This window comes from Poecilia reticulata, linkage group LG5, assembly GCF_000633615.1.
Source record: "Poecilia reticulata strain Guanapo linkage group LG5, Guppy_female_1.0+MT, whole genome shotgun sequence".
NCBI classification, from domain to species: Eukaryota; Metazoa; Chordata; class Actinopteri; order Cyprinodontiformes; family Poeciliidae; genus Poecilia; species Poecilia reticulata.
The window spans coordinates 13,791,122-13,808,863 of record NC_024335.1 but is presented as its reverse complement, the minus strand read 5'-3'; the positions used below and the strand labels follow the sequence as shown (position 1 = coordinate 13,808,863).

Below are 17,742 nucleotides of genomic sequence, written 5' to 3'. Positions count from 1 at the left end.
ACAGAGTATAACTAATGTAATGCATAATGAGGCACACGTCTATTGTTCCACCAATGAAAAGAGAGTGTGGGAAACCAGAGGAACCTCACTCACAGAACCGCTGAGGGACAATAGAGCTCAACCTTTGCCCTAACAGGGCACTGGCAGACCTCAAAACCCAAATGAATGTTTCCTTCGGCAGAAAAAATTTCATATTTTTTCCTCCATCAATATGATATACATCATATCATATGGTCTATATAATATTATTTATATATTATTGCAGTCCTTTCATTTGTATATTTTTTATGTCAGCTTAAATTGAAAATGARCAAAAATGGTTTAGTTATTTCATTTCAATGGAATTTTTCGGGATAATGTTAAATAAAATGTTCTGCTACTATGTTATACAAGTCAGGCTTCTGCTCAGACAGTATGACATAAAAAACCACCTACTACTTACTTACTTATTCAGAAATAAAAGCTTCAGTAAAATATTTTTAGTTATTCTGATATTGTGTTTTTCTAACAAAAATCAGTTCTAAAATGAACAAATAAAGTAACAAAAAACCAAAATAAAGCAAAAAATTAAATAAAGATTGCTGTGGTAACTGCAATCTTTTTATCTATTCTTGGTCACATGTCTTTATGGAGTGTGGGAAAGCTCTGGAGAGTAGCATTTTTTATGATCAGCACCACCKGTCCTGTCAATTTGGTTCGTGTCATAAAGCAGCTGCTATCGCACTCGTTGCATGTATCGATAAAACTTTGACTGAGATGCATGAGTGTAATTTCAAATTGACAACATAAAAAATAATTATATAACTACAGTTTTGCAAATGTTTCAGGAAAGGATCTTAGACATTAAATGTCAACTAAGACAATTGAGTCATTTGTAAAGTAAACTAGTCGTTCATTCAATTTTAGTAAGCAGTCTTCAACATGTTTCCAAGTTATAGCCAACATGTGATGCTGATTGGTCAGTTGTATGGTAACCAATGTGCTCACATGACAACTATGCTTCTGTATAATTGTTTCCAAAATAAAGTAATTTAACTGGTTAAAAAACACAAATAAAAACCTTTTACTAGTAATGTAATTTGTAAATCCATTCCCTATTGCTACTATTAGTAAACTCTGTCCTCTATATTATGAATTTGTGGTGTTTCTTCTTAATTAATATTTGAAAAAGAAAGGAAGTAAGTAGGACAGACTCGCTGGGTCATCAAGTTAGAGCAATCTTCAACTCCAGGTGTTGAATATCAAAACTTTTAGGACAGCCAGTGTGTTGGGTAAGGTGACACACTTCTTTTGTTCCTTTAGTTAAAGCAGTGAAAGGGCAGGTTGTGGGAAACCAGAAGAAGTTCACTCACAGAGTCCCTAAAGGACAACAGATTCACAGATCATATTTAAGAAATGGTGGAATGCTTGTTGATGAATTATAATTCAATTATAATTATATAACAGGACTAGTGTTTCTATAAAGTAGTCATAATGATTATGTAAAGACACCTAAGGTGGTTTTAGGTTAAATAAATACAAACCCAATCCAACAAAAACCAAATCCAAAGTAATTTGACTGTAAACTTAAAATCTACCAAACTACCGAATCATATATATATATAAATTGCACGTATTTATTTATTTCTCTTTATTATTATCTGCTTACAGACAATAAAAATACATTTAAAAATTGCACACCAATGTGTGTCTTTAACCCCAAAAACTAAATTTGGCAGACTTCAGTTGTGTCTTGCCACCTCCATAGTAAAGCTGGACTTAAATAAGTCAATAAAATGTGTCTCAGATAGGCAACCAATCAGGCGGTTTCCCTCCAGATGGTTGATGACGTCAGGTTCTGTCTCTGTTAGAGCGCACGTCCAGCATCTGTCACCCAATACTCTTTTCAAAGTCCTTTTGTGATGCACTGACCACACCAATAAAGACTGGGGTGTGGGAAACTGGGAGAAACTTTCTGCTCACACCACAAACCATAAGAATGTTGGCAAGTCTATTGATGGGTGCACCTGCTGCAAATTTTGACTCAGCTAAAGCAAACCTCAGCTTAAAGCAGATTATAAATGATGTGGAATGTTTTTTTTGTAAAAAAAAAAAATGCAATGTACAGCCTCTCATAGAAACCATGAAAAGTAAAACTTAATTTTAAACACAGCTGCAATTATGACATAAAACAAATGTTCAATGTCAAAAAATTAAACAAACTACTATATGTTTTACCTGTTAGAAAGGATAATTGGTGCAATGTAACTGATCTCAGAATCAAGTGGTAGATCTGATCTCCATGAGAAATCACCTCTTTCCCAGATTCATACAGAGCTCAGTGCCTCTTCCCCTTCATCTCCCACCACTTCTCCACCTGTTCCCCTGAGATCAAACTATTGTCCCCCACTAACATGAGCCCTGAGCATGTGGCAGGGCAGACTTCTATTCTTTCTTGGCCTGTGTTGTTATTGGTTCAGACTGTGGGAAACCTCTTCCAAACCAGGACCCACACATTCAGATGGAGATGTCGGACTATAAATAGGAGGGACGAAGCCAGCAGAGATCAGATTCTCTCTACAGAGACCTCCACAGCACAGAGATCCAGATATGGTTCCTACAATCAGCCCAGCAAGGACCAACTCTCAGGAGCATCTGACTCTGAACCACAAGGTAAATATGAAGTTCAAAGAAATATAGTTATTATCTGTGGGAGTTTGTAAATGTTGATACCAATGCCACTCTGCAGAATGAGTTTAATAACTGCTTTGTTCTTGATTTCTGCAGCTCCGGAAGCCTCTGGTAGAGAAACTACGCAGAGAGCGAATCAACAGCAGCATCGAGCAACTCAAGTCTCTCTTGGCTCCAGAGTTTCTCAAACGGCAGCCAGAGTCCAAGCTAGAGAAAGCAGACATCCTGGAGATGACAGTCTGCTTCCTGAGACACCTGCAGAAGCAGCAGCAGCAGCATCCGGCTCTAGACACAGGAGGTGTTGAGTTAGGCTATGCCAGATGTGTCCAAGAGATGACAAACTTCCTCTCCAAAGACGAGCTGGAGACGCAATCCCAGAAGAGACTGCTGAACAACTTCAGCAAGCTGCAGACTTCCTCTGAGAAGAACCTGAAAGAGGCTAAATTCTCTTCTGTGAACTACACAGTCGAGACAAGTATCAATAAAGACAAGAGTCCAACCACCAGCACCCCCTGGAGGCCATGGTAGACATCTACAGCCTGAGGTTATTGCCTGAAAAAGTATACTAGACTGGTAGACAGAACCTGTACCGACACGTGTTTCTTTGGACTGCTTCTATTGAATGAAAATAAGCATTTGATTTAATTGTGCTTTTATGATGCATATTATCACATTTCCTGTGGAAACAACAACATTGTGTTTTCTTTTAACAAAAGAAATGTATTGCAAATCATATTGTCTTTGCAATTGGAATTTCTCTGTAATTCTGTGATTTACTACAAATTGTTAAATGCTGATCATAATGGTCAAAAATTAAATTGTCCTTTTTTAGGACAAATTCCTTTGAACTTTTCCTGAGTTAGTAGAATTATCTTCTGTGAAAATATTACGTAATAAGTCACCTAATAAGTTACAACATCCTCCCAGTGAAAGCTCAATGTTGGTTTTTGAGTGATTTTTTTCAACTGATGCTTGAAAATTTACTGAAGGATCTGTGACAATAGAAAGTTCATTTCTAATGTTACTTTGTAAATGCTTTGGTGTGTCACATTTAAGTAAGTCTTAGAGTCATTATGTGATCTGTTGTAAGGTCAGTCTATTTTTTAACTTTGTTAAACATTTAATCAGTAATATGAGTTGTATTTGAATATACTGTATTGTCAATTGTCTTTTAAAAAGATGCTTCTCTGATCTTTAGACATTTTCTTGTTGAAATCGACAAGTTGTTGTGATGTATCATCACTTCCTGCGGGAACTTCTGTACTTTCTGTCTCATTGTGCCTTTAATAAACAACCGAGCTGAAACTAAAATCACATCCTTGCACTTTTTTTTTTTTACTACCTTTGGATTTTTAAGTAACAAATAAGTAAAATTTATAAATTTAGAGCAGGCAATAAACAGAAATTGATAATCGATGACTTAAGTTTCACAACTCTACTTATGTAGGTTGAGCAGCAACTCAGACAATGAGGAAAAAGGGTGTTTTATGCAATCTATAAAACACTGCATAAAACTGGTTTCAATTGTATATTCAGTTACCTCTGTATAAAAGGTCTCAAAAATACTCAGCAAAACTAAACTGAAAATTGTGTCACAGCACAGTTTTATGTGTTGGTTTAAATGCCAGTGTTAGAAACAAAAAGAAATATTTTGACATGTCCCCCCATTGAAAAGAGTCATGACAGTGTATCTAATGTGATGCTTAATGATGCACACTTTTATTGTCCCTACAGATCAATAGGCAGAGTGTGGGAAACCAAAGAAAACTCATTGTAGGGCAATAAATCTGGACCTTTGACCTCAGGAGACACAGGCTAACTCAGAGACTGAGCAGTAACTGTAAAAGGCCTATGTCAGAATGCATTCTTTCATGTTTTAGTAATCCAGTTGATATCTACTTCTTTATTTGACTCATTTTGAACATTAAAAATAGCTCCTTCTTCAAAGAGAAAATGATTTTTAACATAAATATAGTGAAATCTTGCCTTATTTTGTGATTTTGCTTCAGTGTTGTCTAAATGTTTTGTATTATTGAATTGTTACCTGCTTAATACAAACTTCAATACTGAAGCTTTTTCAACTTTCAAAGGTTTTTTAAAGCTAAAACATAAATCTTTGAAAGCTAAATCTTATAGAACAGTATCCCTCTTTGATGATGATACAGTTTATGTTGTCAAATCTTAATTTCAATTGAGATAGAAATGAGAATGATTTTCTTTTAAGAAATTTTAAATTTGAACAACTTTAAATGTTTTAAAGAAATATGGAAAGAGGGTTCATTTAGATTTAGGTGGATGAGCGGATTTCATTTAATTCAACAGTGAATGAGAAAGCCCGGGAGAGAAGTTTAATGTAATTAACATAATCAACCTCACCAGCAGTCGACCAATCTCCAAAGGGATTTGCCACGTGTCGAAAAGCAGCCCCTTCCTTCTTAAATGTGTTTAAACATTTCATCCAGTTATGGAAGAAAATACCAATTACAATCCAAAAAGTATGACAATATGTAAAATATTTAAAATAGCCAATAATTTCAAAAATATTTTATTAACTAAATTAAACTGGGATTGCAGTTCATAAATGTAAATTTTTTATATATGTTTCTCTTAGTAAGAACAAATTTCATTATGCTTGTTTAACAGAGGCAACTGCCTATTTAGTGGCACAAAGTGCACATACTGAGGAGATTCTGCTCTGATTTGTAACAATTTCAATGCCATTTTGTTCTTGGTATTGAAAAAAAATCTAAACTGTGAAAGATTGTTATGTATTTGTGCAGAACCTTCACTTTTAGATGTTTGAAAGTGAAATATTGAATAACAATGGCCCTCCTTAAAGAGGTCATGATTGCCTTATGCTTTGCATAATGAGGCACACTTCTATTGTTCCTCTCATCATAGGACGGAGTGTGGGAAAACAGAAAAGGCTCACTCACAGAGTCGCTGTGGGACAATAGATTCCGACCTTTGACCTGAAGGGAGACAGATTAAAAAGGAGTCCAGCTCCAAATACACACGTTGTTTTCAGCCTCACTTAGAAAAGCCTCACTTAGAAAATCTGTTACTTTTTTACAAAGTTAATTTCTGTAGGTTTGTTTCTCCCAAATATATATATTTTTTGTCAATTCAGTTTCTTTAATGTATTTATTCACAGGAATCTTACCACTTCCATATATATGTGAAGTTCTGGCTTAAAGTTACAAATTGATTTTAACAAAAGACAGAAAAAGACAATTCACCATTAAACATTTTCTGAATAGAGGATTTTTAATACCGAAGCAACATAAAGATCAGAGGCCAAAGGAGAGACCTAAAGTAAAAACAATAGTTTACTCATAAAAATAACCTCTCAATCCCCTGTTTGGCACTTCACTGCCATTCAGACTAAATAGGATCATTGATGATACAAGAAGAAAAAATGCAACACAAAACTGATTTACAAGTTTACAGAACAAATTTGTAGTTTGTGATCACTGACCAGAAAGTGGATAATGTAGAGGAAAATATTTTTGAAACTGCCTTTGACACTTTCACATATTTCTATGTTATATATTCCTCCATCAGAGTACAGGACATGGCTGAAACAATAGCAAACAAAAAGAAAGAAAAATAAAATGAATAAAAAGGTGTCAAAGAAAATATTTTCAAACTTCATTACAAACTTTTTGGTGCTTACACTGTTTTCTTGGTGCCACTAGTTTAGTGGAAAGGTGTAGCTAATTCAGTAAATTACAATTTGTCATGTGTACCTCTAGATGGCACTATATCCTTCACTGTTGACATTTAAAGAAAGTTGCATATCTTAAATTATCTAGCATCTTTAGAATAAAGCGTTTTTGAACTCTGATTTACTTAGAGCCTATGATGGATTTTATGTAAGCAACATTTTTTATACACGTCTTTCTATTTAAATTGATTTAAAGTGCATTTTATATTGTTATTGACCATATAGACAAATTTCTATGGCTACTTACATTCAGGTAAAGTTTCATAAATACGTAAGAAAATAAAATCAACATCTACATATTACAACAGATCACAACAATGAAATGTTACAGAAAACGATGCAACGTAATACAACTAACTCTGGATACTAATAATGTAAGTGAATGAGATGCACTTGTAGCAAATTACTAGTTCTCCCAAGGGATCTGACACACTTCAAGACATTGTGTCCCCAAAGACTGTTCCATTGTTCAGAAGTGGAACCAGACTACATTTTATGAGGGTGTCTACAATTTTGATCATGGGGTAACAATTTGAGATAATTACAGAGCTAAAATTGAACAAAAAACATTTTTGTACAGTCTAGTATGGAGTTCTTACTTGAATTTGGCCTATACAAATTGTCAAAGCCATCAATGGGTGCTTCTCCCTCCAGATGGTTGGTGATGTAATGCTCTGTGTCTAAGAGCCACCACCTGTCACAGACGTGCCTTTTGTGGTTCTCTAATCACAGCAGACTCAGTGTGGGAAACTCAGCTCGACATGCTACTCACACTGGCTACAAGGCACGTGTCGGTTAATAATTACACTGCTGCTCAAAGAGGGCACGTGCCAAAACTCAGCTGCATCTGGACCTCAGCATGTTAATTGACATGAATTGTATCTTTAATGATTTCTACCATGGTAAATTATTTATGATGCTTCATAGGATTCCTCCTTTTCATGCAATTCTGCTATAAAACTAATAATTCACGTTATCTTATTCTAAGATAACGTGAATTATCTTAGGATAAGGAAAAAGAAACTTTTGCTACTTTGTATATTATTTTTAGTCTTAACCAATAAATGTTTATTTTTTCTGAGTCTGAAAGCTGTTTTGTTTCTGTTAGGAAATGTTAAATCTAAAAGTGTGCTGTTATTCTATCTCCATTGATCTCCACCGTAGGGAGCATATCAGCTTCCAGGGTCACTACTTTCCCACATTGACACAAAGTGCTGTGAGTCTGCTCCACCTGCTCCTTCTCAAATCTAACATGCTGTTGTTAATGCCCTGCAGGCATTAACGACAGCATGTTAGTGCCCCACATGCCCATTGTCTGTCTCGAAGATCTGATTGGCTCAGACTGTGGGAAAGCTCAACCAGACAGAGACCCACACATTGATATGGAGATCTGGGACTATAAATAGGAGCGCTGCAGCCAGCAGAGATCAGATTCTCTCTTCAGAGACCTCCACAGCATCAACACCAAATAATGGCACCTACAATCACTGCAGCGATGACCAACTCTCAGGAGCATCTTACTCTCAACCACAAGGTAAGTTAGATTCTCTGAAAACCTGTTAATATTTAAGCTTTTTCTACTAACAACAACATTTCATTCCATGATAGGTTTACTAATGACTTCTCTATTCGTTCTACAGCTCCGAAAGCCTCTGGTGGAAAAGTTACGCAGAGAGCGAATCAACAGCAGCATCGAGCAGCTCAAGTCTCTCCTGGGTCCAGAGTTCCTCAAACAGCAGCCAGAGTCCAAGCTGGAGAGAGCAGACATCCTGGAGATGACAGTTTGCTTCCTGACCCAGCTGCTGCAGCAGAACCATCGACAGAGACGACAGCTGAACGGTCTTAAAAGCACTACGGCTTGTTTTGATGACAACCTGACCAAGGCTGAAATCTCTCTGAGCTCCACTGTTCAGAGCACCACAGATGAGGATTCAGACTGTAAAGTTCTGTGGAGGCCTTGGTAGAAACCTACTGACTGTAGATGCTACTAGACCACGTTGGTCAAACATGACTATTAGAAAAAAATAGATTTTTTTATTCTGTTTAAGCAGAGTTTTTATTCTGTTTAAACAGAGTTTTTATTGCGTATGTATTTTTGTTGCATTTTTTTATTATATTTCCAGCAGAAATTGCTTCAGCATCTATTGTGTTGAGAAGGAAAATAATCTTATGCATGTTGTATGAAATTTCATAGATTGAATTGCAATCTGTTTTTACTGTACCTTAGGGTAAATAATAATACTGATAACATTTATCATGTTCTGTACAGTAATAGTACCATATTGGTCAAGATTACTGAACTAAATTGGGAAATTTTAAGAACTTGATCTTCTGTTTGTGAAGAAGAATCGCTTCTATATATGAAGCTCCATGATTCATTTTCTTTCGGTGCAAGATGTATTATTCTTAGGAAATAACATGAAGAGTTTTGGTGCATATTGCATGAACTAATTCTTGTTGCCAATGTTATTTGACTATAATGCTAAGGTAACACCTGCTATGGTTTGATTTCTGTTTATTGCTTTGATGAAAAGTTCTTTTGAAGGACGAGTTTCCTATTTTGACTTTTATTCTCTTTGATTATACCAAACAGATCTTTTCTGAGATCCTTATGTCAATACTTTACTTCATAAAAGTGTAATAATAATGCAATTTTATGAATTGTACTTTCTTTTCTGTGGTTGATACAGTGGACACTTTGATCATATTCGATCAGATATCAAAAATGTTCTTTTTCTGAACATTTTGTTACCACTTTGAGGGATTAGAGCGGCATGATCTATTTTAAGATCAGTTTTTTTTTTACTGTTTCATGTTGAACGTTTTTGTGCTGATAATATTTGCTTCATCAAATTATGGTTTTAAAGACTGATGTGATCGGTTTAGGTCAGAAAGAAGATGTCTATCTTCTCTTTATAAAGTGTAGAGATTTTTTTACGCAACTTTTGCAAAATTTCAAAGAACAGTGAGTTCTTCAAGTTGTTTATCTTTTATAAAGATGTTATTCCTTTACTCTCTCTGAGTACAGTGTCTTGTAGAAATCTACAAGTTGATGTTTGATGTTTCATCAGATTTGTATGGAGTTTCACAACTTCAAGTGTTTGAGGTAATAAACACAACCAAATCCTCAATAATGGTGTTTCTGCTGTATTTCTGACAACTTTGTGTATACATTATGGTTCCTTTTCTATATTTAATCATTTTCATTTCTATATGTTTAGTAAAACTAGAAAAAACAGCCATTTGGCACATTTTGAGTAATTAGAAACATGTTCTCCAATTTTGATGAAGAAAGTTAAATACAGGATGAGAAGCATTTGTATTCTTTCCCCAGTAAAACCATGGACTGAATGTGAGAAATCAGAATAATCTCACTCAAGAAAACTACTGGAGGAGAGTTGAATCATATTTTAGCCTGAAGGGAGGATCTTTAGAAACCTCTTCCTGAAATCATGTAAATCTCAGGTGAAAACAGTTTAGTTTTTTCTGTTACCATGATTGCTTATGCCATCTCTAATTATCATAACAAGCAACATTTGAAAAATAAATTGCTTTTTTGTGAATAGTATTGATAGCCTAACCCAGAATGTAATTTGAATACTGCAGATAATCAGATTACATTTGATTCCCAAGGTGCAACTACTGAAGGTTCCCCAACTTTCAATTTTAGACTACTTGTTTCACATGTTGATGCCCAAATTTAAACAATTTAAATAAGAACAGAGTTTGTTAGAGAAATTAAATATCCTCCTCTATTTTCTGCCCCCCAGAAATAGTCTCAGACTCCAATGTCCATATCATGCTGCTAATGCCACAGTTTATATTTTCCTTCTAGAGAGGGAAGTCTCTCTTTCTGTTTATCAAAAAGACATAAGCGAAAACTCTGGAGCTGAATGAGAATCAATTACACAGCAGCAGAAGTGACTACCCAGCCAGCTCTGGCAAACTTCAGCAAGCAACCGTCTATCTGGAAATCACTAATTGATAATATTCCGTCACCAGTGATTCTGAATTATTACAATCAATGAATATGACAGAGCAAACCAAAGCTATATTTTGTCATAGAATTTTAAATTAGACACATTCCTATAGCCAGCCAATGGGGCAATTTCCCTCCAGATGATTGGTGATGGAACACCATTTCTATAGCAACACATAGCCAGCATCTGTTTCAGAAATCCCTTTGTGCTCCACTAACCACAGCACAGGGAGGAAGTGTGGGAACCTCCCATCGATCTTCTCCTCACGCTGCCTCTAAGGCACGTGCCGTCTGCATCTGGATATCTGCACCTTCGTTTGCAGTTTTTCAATGTTTTTCTGATGAAAAATACATTGACAGTACAAATAATATCACAGAGCTATTGTCTTATGTGTGTTTTTTGTATATGCTATGCAATATCAAAGAGATTTATGAATGACTAATAATGATTTTTTTCTTCCATGGAAAGAGATTGTTCTCTCTCCTATGAGGTCTAGATGACAGAAATACAAGGCATAAAAGTTAAATGTCCTTTATGTGCAGCTTCATCACTTTCCCACAGTTAAGGAGCTTCATGTGTTTTTCTGTATCTTCCTTCAGGTCTCCATCTGCTCCCTCGAGACCCAACAATTATCCTCAATAAATGAATGGAAGCGTGTTGCTGTTGTCACCCAGAGCCATCTGATTGGTTCAGACTGTGAGAAAATTCATCCCGACCAAAACCCACACATTTATATGGAGATGTGGGACTATAAATAGGAGGGATGAAGGCAGTAGTGATCAGATTCTCTCTATAGAGAACACTCAGCACAGAAATCCTACTATGGCGCCTACAACCACCGCCACAATGACCAACTCTAAGGAGCACCTGGCTCTGAACCACAAGGTAGGACAGATTCTTTTAATTACTATTTGGGCTTTTTTATGTTAATAACAAAAGCACATTCCAGGATAGGTTTAGTAATGATTCTTCTCTTGTTTTTACAGCTCAGAAAGCCTCTGGTAGAAAAATTACGAAGAGAGCGAATCAACAGCAGCATCGAGCAGCTCAACTCTCTCCTGGGTCCAGAGTTCCTCAACCAGCAGCCAGAGTCCAAGCTGGAGAAAGCAGACATCCTGGAAATGACAGTTTGCTTCCTGACCAAGCTGCTGCAGCAGAACCAGCAGCAGAAAAAACAGCTGAACCGACTTAAAAACCCCAAGGCTTGTTTTGATGCCAATGAGGCTGAAGTTTCTCTGAGCTCCTCAGATCAGACTAAAGCTGAAGATCCAGATCCTAACGTTCTATGGAGGCCTTGGTAGATGCCTACTGACTCTCTACTAGGCTGACGAAAGCTGAACGAAGATCACATTGGTCAAATATTACTAGCTTCTTTTAATAATGTATATATGTTTTGTTTCTTTTTGGAAAATTACATTTTTTTTTTCATTTTAAGAAAGACAAGATTTTATAACACATGTTGCATAAAATTTTACTAATTGAGTAAGAATTTTTTTGTTTCTGTGCTAACACTACTGATAATAATATCGATATGATTCATTGTGTGCTTACCAATGAAAAAGACCTTATTGGTGAAAGATTGTTGAACTAAATGTCTTTTTTAGACGTGTTCTACTGTTTCTACAGAAGAATTGCTTCTATCTAGGGAGTCTCTTTATTGACTTGTTTTCAATGTAAGCTATACATTTCTTTTGAAATAACTAACAGCACTGATGCATGTTGCATGAAGTAATACTGTTTGCCAATTAATTATGATTAATTGAATTCAGTAATTGTAAAGAATCGTGATCTGTTTCAGGGTCAAATGATTGGTGTCCTTTACTTTTTTAGAAAGTCTAAAGTTGTTTTCTTACACGTTTTCTAAAATGTAAAAGAATACGAGTTCTGTAAGTTGATAATCTTTTATAAAGGTGTTTCACTCTCTGAGTACACTGTGCCTTTTAAAACCTACAAGTTATTTGTTTGATGATTCAACAGATTTATYTGAGACCTCACCACTTCTGCTGGTTAAGTTAATAAATGAAAAATAAAAAATAAAGTGTGTTGTTATATTTCTGACAACTTTATTTGTAAATAAACAGGTTCTCTGGAAACCTGATCGGGAAATGATGCTTCAAATTATACTACTCGTCAACTCAGCTTCACTTTCACAGTCAATGTCAGTATCATGGGTGTTCCGTATTATCTAAAAATAGCCAGAATTTGACAAAAAACAAACAAACAAACAAAAAACCCTGTAGAGCAGTGGTTCTTAACCTTTTTTGGGGTACCGAACCCCCCCAGTTGCATATGCGCATTCACCGAACCCTTCTTATTCGAACCCAGGTTAAGAACCACTGCTATACTGCCCTAAATGTACTGATATTTTCCACAGACACTGCATGAAATATACACTGCTCAAAAAAATAAAGGGAACACTTAAACAACACAATATAACTCAAAGTAAATCAAACTTCTGTGAAATCAAACTGTCCACTTAGGAAGCAACACTGATTGACCCGACGAGGGTCCCCGTTGTCAATCAGTGTTGCTTCCTAAGTGGACAGTTTGATTTCACAGAAGTTTGATTTACTTGGAGTTATATTGTGTTGTTTAAGTGTTCCCTTTATTTTTTTCGAGCAATATATATGACCAATTAAGATGTAAACTTAAAAAAAAAAATTAACCCAACTTACTTTATACGTTAGTGAAATAATAATCTTCCAGATTTTTCACAAAAGTTGATATTGAGTTTCATTAGGAGAGACTGAACTGGCTTCAAGGCTGTGTCCTAGATGTGAAAACTGTTATAAATGAATGCTACATGGGTGAGTAAATGACTGCTGTGGAAGAACAGCAAACTGAGGCACTAAGGTTAAATGTAGCACTATTAATTTAAAAGTCGAGAATAAAATCAAACATAAACTCATAGTCCAACAATATATCTTTGAAAATCAGGCCACAGTAAATGATAGAAATCTACCTGAGGGAGGAAGATTTTCTGACTGAGTCCGTGCCAGACTTAATCAAAGCATGGTTCAAACCTGCAGCAATAACCAACTTTAAGGATCATTTGATACTGAAACACCTTTTTCAGTATCAAATGATACTTGAATTTCAGGTAAACATGAAATTCATAGAATTATCTATTTGAATGATCTATTTTAAGATCAGACACAAGGTTATTTTTACTTCTCATACTGCAACTGTTGATAAGAAAAGATGTTGGTCTTTCTTTACTTGCTATATTATTTGATTGAAGTTCAATCACATGCAACCCTCCAGGTGGTTGCATATGGTTCCTTACAAAAAATGAAATGAATTAATTTCACTAGTTGTGATAGTTGTGATATCCATTCATTTTGTGTGGCAATGACTTCCAAACAACAAATCATAAATGTCTCTTATTTAGACATGACGGTCATTTTATCTGATTAATAGTTTTATGTGTAAATACCTTACAAATCTGGGGCATGTACAGAAATGCATGGTCTGTATGAACTAAAACACAGCAACGTCGCTAACATTTTTGGTGACAGGAGGTTAATAACGACGTGTCTCAGATGGGCACACGTAGTGGAAGTAGTGAAAGGACATAGTGTGGGAAACCAGAATAAAGCTACTCACATAGCCCCTCAGGGACAATAGACCCTGACCTTTGCCCTGAAGGGATGGAAGTTAAATGGGAACGCGTCCCTTAAGCAAGTGATGTTGTTCCACTCTTACTGTCACAATTAATGCTACCAGCTTTTAACATTTTCGCCATGTAAAAAATGTTAATATAGATCTGATAAGCTAATTTAGACAGTAAAATATGTTTTCTTAATATGCTGCAATACAGGTAGTGATGAAGATCTGGACATTAACTGTCCAGCGAACGTGAAATTGTAAAAATGTTTTTAAAAGCCAAACAGAAATACGAGGTATAATTTGCAAATGCTCTTTTTTCCACTAATCCGTTAAATATATCAGTTAAAGGTTTTCCAGCTTCAAATATATTTTTGTCATTTTAAGAGTTTTTAGAAGTATTTCATATTTTACACACTTCTAAAGCCAACCAATAGGGTTCTTTCCCTCCAGATGGTTGGTGATGCAACATTTTGTTGTTATAGCAACATACAGCTAGCATCTGTCTTAAGAAATCCTTTTGTGCTGCACAAAACAGGCAGTCAGTGCAGGAATCTCACATCAACCTGACCTTCACACAGCCTGCTAGGCACGTGTCAAATAAGTTGTCTGTATCTGGATGGTAGCATCTATGTGAACAAACTTTTGAATCTAATTCTAATGAAATTACAATGCATAGATTTTAAGTTCTATATATTAATTAGATGAAAATAAACTTTTCTATGTAAATAATAATGTAAATAATGTAAATATAAAATCCTGTTTCAAAGTACTGTATCTGACTCACTTTCTTTTTTCAAAATGACATTGTTGTTTCTGATCAAATCATTTTTTTTTTACTCTTTGGAAATTTGACAGTACAGTTTCAGGTTTACAATCAGCTAAAATTTTCTATTTTTTATTTATTCGTCATGAATATAATTCATAACAAATACATATTTTGCTAAAAAACATTAGAACTCTTTTTTTTTTCTTAAATTTAAAGTGCGCACTACATTAAAAGCATTATTCATCCAGATGCATGCTGGGCTCATCAGCGTGTGCTCAGTCACAGGTATTGATCTCAGCATCAGGGAGCCCCTCTGCTCCCTCTGCGGGGTCGCCACTTTCCCACATTCAGACAGAGCTCTTTGAGTGTGCTCCACCTGCTCCCTCTGAAATCTAACCATTGTCCCTCGAGGAATAATGGGAGCGTGTTGCTGCCCCACATGCCTTATTGTCCTGCAGAGCTCTCTGATTGRTTCAAACTGTGGGAAACTCCAGCCAAACCAAGACCCACACATTCAAATGGAGATCTGGGACTATAAATACGAGGGATGAAGCCAGCAGAGATCAGATTCTCTCTATAGAGACCTCCACAGCACAGAGATCCAACCATGGCACCAGCAATCACTGCAGCAATGACCAACTCTCAGGAGCATCTGATGCTGAACCACAAGGTAAATATGAAGCTCATATATTGGCTATCCTTCATGAGAGTTTGTGAATTTTATTAGAAATGTTACACAGCAGAATGTTTTTAATAACAGTTTTATTTTGTTCCTGCAGCTCAGAAAACCTCAGGTGGAGAAACTACGCAGAGAGCGAATCAACAGCAGCATCGAACAGCTCAAGTCTCTTCTGCTGGGTGCAGAGTTTCTCAAACAGCAGCCAGACTCCAAGTTGGAGAAAGCAGACATCCTGGAGATGACTGTTTGCTTCCTGAGGCAACTGCAGAAGCAGCATCCAGATGTGGACTCAGGGGCTGTTGAGCTGGGGTATTCCAGATGTGTTCAAGAGGCTGTGCACTTCCTGTTCAAAGATGAAGTGAAGACACAGTCCCAAAGAAGACTCCTGAAGCATTTCAGCATGATGCAGTCTTTCTCCAAGAAGAACTTGAGAAAAGCAGACTTCTCTCCTCAGAGCCCAATAGAGCAAGGCAGCGTCAGTAAAGACAAGAATCCGCTCCACAGCCCCCTCTGGAGGCCTTGGTAGGCGCCTACAGCATTGAGTTCCCACAAGAGAAACTTAGACCATATTGGTCTAAAAGATACTGGACTAAATTCTTTTTGAAATCAAATTATTTCTGTTTAATCAGAACATGCTATATATTTTGTAAATGTGTTTATTTTCCAAGATTATGTTTCCAGTGAAAATGGCAAAAGCATTGTCTTTGATTTACAAAAGACAAACGTACTTTTATGCATTTTTGTATAGAATTTCTATAACTGCACTAGTGATAATGTAGTAATAGGAATCCCAGTAGCATTGATTGTGTTTTGATTATTCATAATCATGTTCTACACTTTATATGTTCCTTTTTGGAATTATTTGGAAGGAGCGCAACGCTATTCTTTCTTTACAATCTGTTATATGATTGAAACATTTATGCTTTGGTTTTAAAAAGATTTTCTTGATTTTGTAATTTTGATTACAAGTTTCCATCAGTAATAGTTATTACTATTGGGGAATCATAATTGATCATCCTGATCATGTATCATTGAGTATCTACCTCATTTTTATTTGTAAAAATGGTCTACTGCTTCCTTTTGTTTTACAAAAGATTTGCTGAACAACAGTCACAGTTTATTTGTGACAGTATTTACAAAAAGAAAAACTGCATTTGTTGTATTAATGATGGATATGATCTGTTTTAAGGTCAGCTTTTGATATGGTGTTTATTTGGTTGATTAAAACCGTATTTTCTACTCCTTATACGGAGTGAGTTTCATATGAAACAATGTACTTTGTCTTTTATAAGGATAGATGTTCATTTACTTCTACATGGTATTTTAAGTCTATATTTTGTTGTTGATGTATCATCACTAGTTGGAGCTTTAACAAATCAAATTGATCATTGTGCCTTGTTGAATAAACAAATACTACCAGATGAAAAGTTTTCTTCTCATTTTCTGAGATCACCTGTAGAAAATGATACACATGTGTTTTAATATTTCAGTTCTTTAATCTGCCCACTGTTAAATTTCACTTGCAGGAACACCTTATCAATATCCAGCTAAAACATGCTAATCTTAAGGAGATAAATGAGAAGCATAAAGATTAAACATATAGTAGTATGAATGGTAACATGTCATGATTTTTTTTTACATCATATGAATTTAAAATATGTAATTTAAAGAAATGTTTTTAATACATCACTGGTGTCACAGATTTCCTTATACAATATTTAGACTCATTGTTCTTACCTGAGGCCGCAATACGCTGTGTTCAGCATATTCATTTCTAACAAATAGTGACTATGGGGGGAGGGCTGCTGGGGTATCTGGACAGCAAGGAGGGTAGAATCCAAAATGCAAAACTGTGGAAATTTTTAAATAAAATTCTTTGGTTGGAAAAATAGTTTATTCATATAATCTATTCATTAAATTGTGACTTTCAAGAGCAAATAGTTGAGGATTTTGACATCTGATTTCGTCATTTCTATATATGTACTGTACCTTACCTCTTCACACCTATAATCATAAACAATAATAATTCAGTTTTAGTCCCAAAATACTATTAATAAGATACTGTAAACTAGTTTAATGTACACAAGTCAATAATTCTTATAACCTACATCATTCATCAAAAATCAGTATGAATGCAGATTTTATCTACATTAATTTTGATGACCAGTAAAAACATTAACTGTTAAAACTAAAAATTGTATATCGACTGTAATACATTCGCTTAGCTGTACTTTGACATATACTTTATTTCACCTATTCAAATGTCGCATCATTTCGGAGCCAGCCAATTGCACTGCTTCCCTCCCGCATG

At 35.5% G+C, this 17,742-nt stretch overlaps 4 protein-coding genes across 4 annotated transcripts; all 4 read left to right on the top strand.

Moving 5' to 3' along the window:
• The first annotated feature begins 2,542 nt into the window (after positions 1-2,542).
• Positions 2,543-3,970, top strand: LOC103464783 (transcription factor HES-5-like). The gene is made up of 2 exons (XM_008409136.2): positions 2,543-2,652; positions 2,767-3,970. Exons 1-2 carry the CDS (start codon positions 2,590-2,592, stop codon positions 3,196-3,198), a joined length of 495 nt encoding a protein of 164 aa, XP_008407358.1. The 5' UTR covers positions 2,543-2,589; the 3' UTR covers positions 3,199-3,970.
• A 3,849-nt stretch (positions 3,971-7,819) lies between these two features.
• On the top strand, positions 7,820-9,525 carry LOC103464782 (transcription factor HES-5-like). The gene is made up of 2 exons (XM_008409135.2): positions 7,820-7,931; positions 8,038-9,525. Exons 1-2 carry the CDS (start codon positions 7,869-7,871, stop codon positions 8,359-8,361), a joined length of 387 nt encoding a protein of 128 aa, XP_008407357.1. The 5' UTR covers positions 7,820-7,868; the 3' UTR covers positions 8,362-9,525.
• Positions 9,526-11,178: 1,653 nt separating this feature from the next.
• LOC103464781 (transcription factor HES-5-like) lies at positions 11,179-12,406 on the top strand. Its single transcript, XM_008409133.2, has 2 exons — positions 11,179-11,262; positions 11,364-12,406. The coding sequence occupies exons 1-2, from the start codon at positions 11,200-11,202 to the stop codon at positions 11,676-11,678; spliced, it is 378 nt and encodes a 125-aa protein (XP_008407355.2). The 5' UTR covers positions 11,179-11,199; the 3' UTR covers positions 11,679-12,406.
• A 2,911-nt stretch (positions 12,407-15,317) lies between these two features.
• LOC103464780 (transcription factor HES-5-like) lies at positions 15,318-16,852 on the top strand. Its single transcript, XM_017304675.1, has 2 exons — positions 15,318-15,422; positions 15,532-16,852. Exons 1-2 carry the CDS (start codon positions 15,360-15,362, stop codon positions 15,955-15,957), a joined length of 489 nt encoding a protein of 162 aa, XP_017160164.1. The 5' UTR covers positions 15,318-15,359; the 3' UTR covers positions 15,958-16,852.
• The last annotated feature ends 890 nt before the right edge of the window (positions 16,853-17,742 follow it).

What these genes read in the sequence shown, in the direction of transcription:
- LOC103464781 (XM_008409133.2), top strand. Translation starts at nt 11,200, where the DNA reads ATGGCGCCTACAACCACCGCCACAATGACCAACTCTAAGGAGCACCTG. An exon ending in ACCTGGCTCTGAACCACAAG is followed by an intron (nt 11,263 to 11,363) that starts GTAGGACAGATT and finishes TTGTTTTTACAG; the next exon opens with CTCAGAAAGCCTCTGGTAGA.
- LOC103464780 (XM_017304675.1), top strand. Translation starts at nt 15,360, where the DNA reads ATGGCACCAGCAATCACTGCAGCAATGACCAACTCTCAGGAGCATCTG. An exon ending in ATCTGATGCTGAACCACAAG is followed by an intron (nt 15,423 to 15,531) that starts GTAAATATGAAG and finishes TTGTTCCTGCAG; the next exon opens with CTCAGAAAACCTCAGGTGGA.
- LOC103464782 (XM_008409135.2), top strand. Translation starts at nt 7,869, where the DNA reads ATGGCACCTACAATCACTGCAGCGATGACCAACTCTCAGGAGCATCTT. An exon ending in ATCTTACTCTCAACCACAAG is followed by an intron (nt 7,932 to 8,037) that starts GTAAGTTAGATT and finishes TTCGTTCTACAG; the next exon opens with CTCCGAAAGCCTCTGGTGGA.
- LOC103464783 (XM_008409136.2), top strand. Translation starts at nt 2,590, where the DNA reads ATGGTTCCTACAATCAGCCCAGCAAGGACCAACTCTCAGGAGCATCTG. An exon ending in ATCTGACTCTGAACCACAAG is followed by an intron (nt 2,653 to 2,766) that starts GTAAATATGAAG and finishes TGATTTCTGCAG; the next exon opens with CTCCGGAAGCCTCTGGTAGA.